At 35.3% G+C, this 7,909-nt stretch overlaps 1 protein-coding gene and 1 non-coding gene across 2 annotated transcripts; one reads left to right on the top strand and one right to left on the bottom strand.

Annotated features, from left to right (window-relative positions):
• The first annotated feature begins 302 nt into the window (after positions 1-302).
• On the top strand, positions 303-7,881 carry LOC122582435 (ribonucleases P/MRP protein subunit POP1). The gene is made up of 11 exons (XM_043754824.1): positions 303-360; positions 1,810-2,269; positions 3,242-3,338; positions 3,445-3,540; positions 3,979-4,176; positions 4,831-4,949; positions 5,025-5,414; positions 5,487-5,595; positions 5,677-6,221; positions 7,155-7,331; positions 7,505-7,881. The coding sequence occupies exons 2-11, from the start codon at positions 1,827-1,829 to the stop codon at positions 7,698-7,700; spliced, it is 2,370 nt and encodes a 789-aa protein (XP_043610759.1). The 5' UTR covers positions 303-360; positions 1,810-1,826; the 3' UTR covers positions 7,701-7,881.
• LOC122584071 lies at positions 4,659-4,750 on the bottom strand. The gene has a single exon (XR_006321423.1). It is a non-coding gene; the product is annotated as a small nucleolar RNA snoR31/Z110/Z27 (small nucleolar RNA).
• Positions 7,882-7,909: the final 28 nt, after the last annotated feature.

The following is a 7,909-nucleotide window of genomic DNA, read 5'->3' as shown; positions in this document are numbered from 1 at the left end:
GTTATTTACCGTCATGCATTCTGCTTATAAGTTTCGATTTTGCCATAATTTTAGAAATTTAAAGTAAATCAAAAAATCTAACTAAATATATATTGTATGATACAATCTATAAAATTACCATATAGATACATAACATATTGATGTAGTGAAGTTAATTAATAAAATAAATACCGTAAATTATCTGATTTTACCTTCTTTCTTATTATTATACTACTGGTAAATTAAAATAAAATTCCCGAACATGGAACATAAACCCTAAAGTTAGGATTTTACGACACCTTTAAACATCTCTCACTGTTTCACACAACTTCCATCTCATTATTATATGATCATCATCTCTTTGCAGCTTCCTAACCTCCAGTAAGTTTTTTTTTTCTCCAACAATGACTGCTTTATTTTATTTCACCACTTTCATCACTTGTAAATACAGTACTTGCTATATAATTTAAGCCCTTCTTTTCTTGTTAATAGTTAAAAAGATTTGGTCTTGGTGCTTAATATTATATACCCAGAATCCTGAAGTTTGTTATTATCATGAAATGTTTAATACAATACTATAATAAAGGTAAAAAGTAAAGTAAAGTAACTCCCAATGCCGTCTTCCACGGGTTTTGGGTCCCAATACCGTCTTCGACGGTGTATGAGGGAGGTTGATATGTAGACAGCCTTACCCCTACCAAAGGTTTTGGGTCCCAATACCGTCTTCGACGGTGTATGAGGGAGGTTGATATGTAGACAGCCTTACCCCTACCAAAGGTAGAGAGGCTGCTTCCAGGTTCTACCATAGGTAGAAAAGGACCTCCAGCCTTGCTGGGCATGAGGATCGAACCCATGACCTCTATTTCCAGAGGCATGAGCTCCAACCACTGATCCAACCCAGTTGGTTTTTTTACAATACTATAATAAAGGTGAAAACTTTAAATAAAGATATGCAGATTACAATTGAAATCAATAATGGGTCAGATTGATTGCCTTTTAGTAGTCCAACAGAAAAGTCCCTTTAATTTGGTTTCGAAAGTTATATGAATAGAGGGCGGTTTACGATTTAAGTTTACTATGTAACTCATTAGGTTTACACCAGTTTCAACGGAAAGGTTGTAAAACTCGCTAGGGGGAGATTGGAGCGAGTAGTCGGCCTAGGGGGAGATTACTTGGATTGGAATTTTCCTATATCTATTGTGAAATTATATGTATGACATGTTCATAATACGATAGAAGTATGTTTATAAACATTAGCACAATTGTTTACTTTAAATACTTCAAACTGATTTTTGACGTTTTTTTGACTGAGTTAACAAGTCATCAAGTTTTGACCTATTTGGTTGATTTTTTATCAAACGGTGAACCATCTATGATTACTCGGGTATTATATGACTCCCCTCGCTCATTGACCTTGTAACGTGTTTTCAGCCTTGAAACAAGATTTTTACAACGGTGTTCGACGCAAAATATGCCAAATGATGAAAAAAACATACAGATTTTTTATCAAATGGTGAACCATCTATGATTACTCGGGTATTATATGACTCCCCTTGCTCATTGACCTTGTAACGTGTTTTCAGCCTTGAAACAAGATTTTTACAACGGTGTTCGACGCAAAATATGCCAAATGATGAAAAAAACATACAGTTTTAACGTGTCTCCACCTCATTAAAGATACACTCGCGTTTAACAATGAATCATGTTCATTTTTTGTTGTATATGTTTCTGGTAGAAACTGATATGGACTAAAGATACATACTTGAATACTCGGGTGGCCTCAACATACATTATTTGTCGTAAGGATATTCATTATTGCAATGTAAACAGGTGATTCTCTGCTGAAAATGGGTACTGATGGAAGCAAGCAACACAAGGGCCCTGTGATACCTCCAAGTGAGCTTTCTGTGCGGAAATTTACAGAATCTCGAGCTCCTGAACTCGAGTCTCTCTACTCGACTATTGCCAGTCGTTTGAACAGCGATTTTAAGTCACAGAGAAATAAGAGGAGAAGAACTACTAGTTTTGACAACCAAGCTTCCAGGAGTAGGTCTAGAAAGAAGCAAAAAGTGGGAGTTTTTAGCCAGAATAATAATGGAAACCCAGAGAAAAATATAAAAAAGCCTCCTCGTCACGTTCGTCGTAGGAAGGAGTTAACCATGAATCCTGAAAGTGGGTTTTGCACTTCAGGCGATGGTACTAAGAGGTTGAGAACCCATGTGTGGCATGCAAAGCGTTTTACAATGACTAAGCGTTGGGGTTTCCACCTTCCTCTTGGTTTGCATGGCAGGTAATGGCTTATCTATTTTGCAAATATCCGTAAGTGATCTCTTGTATAATCTTTTTAGTTACAGTGAAGCATGGTAAAATAATAGAGGTGGCAAAAAGGATGGATCAATTTGATTGGGCTAACTGGACAAAGTGCAGTTTTTGTAAGGGTTGAGCTGTGTTGGGCCAAATTGCCTGCACTTTTTGAATTTCCTTATTTAGTTATATTTGAATTATGAATAACGAATATATATCATAAAACCACATCAGTAATATAATAATCTAAATCCATATTTTCTTAATAAAACACCTACTGGTCTTATACTCTTATGCATTTCAAATGCACTATGAGTAAATTTTGACCCGTTTCCATTTTAAATAAAATGTTTGATATACAATATTTAGTATAAAGATAAACATAATATGAACTGTTGTATGTTGTTTTAAGAGGTGGACTTGGAAGAGATTTTTGATAGCTGTGACTGTATGTGTAGGTATGCGGAGTATAACCTGTCTTTATACATCGCATTCTTTATTTAGTACTAGTAGTACCCAGGAATCATACTATTAAAATCAAGTAGTTTGCCATTAGCTGCAACCTTTATTTGCTCTATGCGGTTCAATTTTTGTGCAAACAAAGTGACATATCCATTTGGCCAATATCATATTAGTGCATATTAAATGCAAATCCATCCAAATGTTTCGGTCTTAAGTTTGTTGTTAGAATGCAGGTAAAAGGTGATTAAGATATAACTAAATATGAAAAGTAATCTGGGTGCAGGTTGAAACAAGTTTCTCACTAGTAGTTTTGGGGAAGAACAATAGCTTTTTTATCCAAATTTCAGAAAATTATAGGACGAATTTACTAAACACTGGGGTTGCTTAATTTCTGTTAAAAAAAAAAAATAACACTGGGGTTGCTTCTGTGTTTTGGATATTATATAAAGTCTTGTGGTTATAATCATTTCATATTTCTGTGGTTTGTTTTATACAGCGGAAGAGGGTCAAGAGCACTCTTGAAGTGGTTGAAAAACGGAACCATTGTTCACGATGCAAGCTATCATAGTGCTATTCAGCTGGAAGGTTCGCAGGTCATAAATTCTTGCTTATCCCTCTTTCTTGGGTGTGAAAGTTCATTTGTATATATGTTTATTTTCCATCTCAACAGTGTTGATGGTTTTTATTGTCTGTTTGCAGGATTCAGTATTGTCGGTTCTAAGCAACATAATGGTACCTTTCCGTTCACCAGAGGCAGAAGATGTACTTTCTGGCTGTACTTATGCTAGTTCAATGGTGAGTGGCTGCCTGTATGAAAATATAAAATAATCCATGTTGAGATTTTGGTAGATGTGGCAAGATGGGCGGTTAAAGTCTAGTGCATGTCAGATCAAGCTGAATTGAGTTAGCCTGTAAAGTATAAACACTTATACAGTTATATGTCCATTTATTATTAATATCAAATGCATTAGGTATAATTACGAAAAGAAATGTTCACAATAATAACCTTGAATGGAACAAATAAAGTATGTGTAGATGAAAGAATAAGATGTTGACTTTGTGTGACTTTAAACCTGTTTGACGCTTTCCCCGTTTAGCCTAACATTTCTGTTTTATTTTACTCTTTCTAAAACGCACATCTCTAATAAACCCACTCATAAGCAAGTTGGTCAAAAACTCAAAGTTGCCACCTCCAGTATTTCAGTATTTGTTAATCTATGTTCTCTTTTGCAGCTTCATCATAGTGGAGCACCCAATTCAAATACAATTGCACCAGTTACTTATATGTGGCGACCTCATCATCAGTCAGCTGATGCTGATGAAGAAAGTGGTCAAACCAATGGGTTTAGGCAGTTATGGATATGGATCCATGCTGCATCTTTAACAGAAGGCTACAATGCTCTGATGACTGCCTGTGAAAGTCAGGGTAAGGTAGAATTTGCTCCATATATGTCTTACATAATTTATACCCATTCACAACTTAGCAATAGTGCTTTTGTCAAATGTTTACACTGGAGATGATAAGATGGTCAGGTTTTATAACTGGTGAGTACAAGTAGTTTTTATGGCCTTAGGCAATTTTGTTCATTTTTTTATATATATGATATGTCAGTTGAGTCAGTTAATATTATTTTCTTCACTTTTAATAGAAAATATTACAAAAAGCTATATTGTTATAGTACTAATATAATGTGTTCACTTAAGCAATTTAGTATATTGTATACATTAATAAACACTGGCCAACTTCTTCAACACATTTGACTCATTTTCTTTTTTGTTAAGTTTTTAAATTCTAAACATTTGACCTGGTCGAAATAAAACATCTTATTCATAACTAAATAGATTCAACTTGCTAACTCTTACACCCTCAAGTTATTCGAATATGTTTTTTTTTTCCTTTTTCATCACAGAAAATTAGAAACATAAAAATATTATTCTCATACACAGCACTGTCAAACTGTGTCAGAAGGTGTCCTAAGATTTTATGTTTTCATGATTTTTAAGTTATTCTAATGTTTGTGATTGTATGAATTTTTTATGTTTAAAAATTGATTGCATAGTCATGTATGTGTTCTTATATTTCAGATGGTTGAAGGTGTTCCCTCAGTTAGATGTACTTTACTTGAGGGACAATTCGGAACATTGGAAGTGATGGGTTCAAAAGCATTTCACCTTATTCAAAAGATACTACACCCAGTTAGCAGGTTACTCATCAAATTGTTAATTTATTGCTTAAACCATTTTTTAATATGCTATTAATATTGTTGGTGAACATGCAGTATGTCTGAGAAATCTCCGGTTTTGGAAAAAGGTTCACTAATGAAAGCTGATGGTATCACTCCACCAACAAATACATCTATCTTAGAGAATGAAGAGCATACACCTTGTTCTGGAATACTTTCACTTGTAGTTAGTGATCCTCGTGCTTTGACCAAGGAAAGCACCGAGTTTGACTCAAGCTACACTGATTTGTGGGATGTTGGAAAAGGGTTGTGCTGTCCAGTTGAAGAAAGTGTTCTTTGTATGGAAAAACATCATGAGCGCCTCTCGTCATTTTGTCTTGCTGATAAAAGTTCAGATAGCACTAATCTTGCAATCAAGATACATTCTTCCCGAATTTGCCCGGTTATTCTTTTGAGAAGGAACAACCTGAAGGATTCAATTACAAGGTTCACAATCTGCATTCATGATATTTCTTTGTTAATGTGTTGCTTTCAAATAATTGTGTGATGACTTTCTAGGTGGTCTATTATACTTCCTTTAAGCTGGATCAAAGCATTTTGGGTCCCTCTAGTGTCAATGGGTGCACAGGCTATTGGTTTGAGGGAGAGGTCTTGGGTTGCTTGTGAAGTAAGTACATGCATTTGCTTATACAGATATACACGACTGGACATGATACCATACTAAAGTCTACTCTAATAACCTTTGCAGGCCGGTATACCGAGTTTTCCATCTGAATTTCCTGAATGTAGTTCTTACGCTTCTTTAATGCAAGCAGAAGCTGTTGATGTCGATAAAGAAGCTGCTCTCCGTCCTATTTCTGTGAGATCTTCTAGTATTCCCATTCCACCTCCATGGAATTGTGTTCGTCTTGCCTTTGGAATGAATGCTAGTGAACGAGAAAGCAAGCAAGTTTGTTCTAGTGAATTAGATTCGGCTGCTGAACTGGCATTGGTAGACAATCATATGGTTGTTGCTAGGTCATCAGGAATATTGGCTGGTTTCTTGAGTAATATATATGGTGATCGTTTGCCTCTTTTCTCAGAGTTTCTTGATAAAAACAGTAGCATTTCTAAGATCATAAGGGATGAGAATATACTTGATCAAGGCCCAAATATGGCTAGTTTTCTGGAGAATCGACATAGAAAGTTGTGTTTTGTTAGAGTTATCCTTCATACTGTTAAGGAAGGTGTCATCGAGGACGGAGCTGTTGTTTGTGCACCTCGCTTGGCTGATATAAACCTTTGGACTTCAGGGTAATTCTCCAAACTGTTAGTCACCTGCCTCCTTAGTTGCCATGTCTACCCTTAGTATGGAATGTTGTGTGTCATTAAATGTTGAAGGGTCCTTGGGTATCATGAGAATTGCTTGAAATTGGATGGGTTGGGTATTAGATCAAAAAGGTTTCATATATAACTAATGTCAGTGACGGAACTTGAATTTTTTTATTTTTTCAGGGGGCTAAATTCCAATGTTGCAAAAATATACATTTTTAAATACGTATATAATTATCTATATGTTTTTCTATTCAGAGTAAATGGTCTTTCCGTTTTGAGATTCGGTATATGGTAGAATAGAGTTTTGTCTCTACATGATTACATCTAAACATACATAGTTGTCTCTATTAATTATCATCAATATTTACTAGTGTTATTATGTACCATCTGTATTATGATACAAATTTTGAGGGGGCTAAATCCCCCCTTCGCCCCATTGAAGTTCCGTCTTTGACTAATGTGTTGAATATCATTAGAATAATAATTTATTTTAGATAAAATGATCAATGGCGTATTATACATTTTAAGTACAGCTTGCTTTTCCTTTATAGCTAAGTTTTCCCATTTGACCAGTTAGGGAAACATTAAACCAAGTTGACCTATCTACTATGAATAGGTCCAAATTGCCACCTGTTATGGTCAAGATTGGTCATCGACAACCAAAAAGAGGACACATATGTGTGGTCCTTCCTAGTTTTCTTATATGAACCTATAGTAGAAAGATGAACTATCGTAACATATTTATAAGCCAAACGGAAAATGAGTAAATTACGAAAGATGAAATATCCTTATTAAATATCATTTTCAGATAAGTGGGTTAGGTAGCAGAAAATGTATTAGGCGCCATATTCACACAACATTCCATCCATAATTATAATCTTCCTTTTTCCCCTAACTAGATGGGTTTTTCAGGAGCAAATGCAGGTCAATCAACAAGGCTGCACTTCAGGTACCCCAGTCATCGATGTCAACATACTTTGTGAAGCAAGATTCTGGTAAATGGGAGTTTCTAGTGCCAGAAGATCCTGCAGCCGTGGAGTCGAATAGGTGGCCAATTGGTTTTGTCACAAATGGATTTGTCCGTGGAAGGTTAGTATATTGTGCCATGACTTTTGTACCAAATACAAATATGCTTTTAGCTCAAACATTCTCTATGTATATGCTAACAAAAATAACTTGCAATCAGAGTATGGTTTTTGTCTTCAATGATTTCAATGGCTTTTAATATTACTCTACTGAAGTTGAGTTTTGGTGACTTGCAGCAAGAAACCAGCTGCTGGGGCTGTATGTGATGCAGTGTTGCTTGCTCATCTTAGACACGAACAGTGGAGTTCCGTACCTTTGAAGCGGAGGAAAAAGGAGATATACGTTCTAACAAGAAATTTAAGATCAGCGGCCTATAGACTTGCCCTTGCAAGCATTGTTCTCGAGCATCAAGAAGATTTAGATCACATTTAAATTTTATCTGTGCTTTTTCTGGCTTTTTATATATTTAATGGGGGTTCTTTGGGGTGTTCTCAATTTTATATGATCGACTTCCTTTTGAATTCCAATCTTCGATTTTAGGGTTTTTGGTAGAGTAAAGTTGATGTTAATGTAAAATAAGAACTTGTAGGTAAAGTTATCGATCAAAAAGGTCAACGCAAGAGCTATATTTTTTAATTAAT

The sequence above is a fragment of the Erigeron canadensis genome, chromosome 9 (assembly GCF_010389155.1).
Source record: "Erigeron canadensis isolate Cc75 chromosome 9, C_canadensis_v1, whole genome shotgun sequence".
Lineage (NCBI taxonomy): Eukaryota > Viridiplantae > Streptophyta > Magnoliopsida > Asterales > Asteraceae > Erigeron > Erigeron canadensis.
This window is presented reverse-complemented; position numbering and strand designations above follow the sequence as displayed.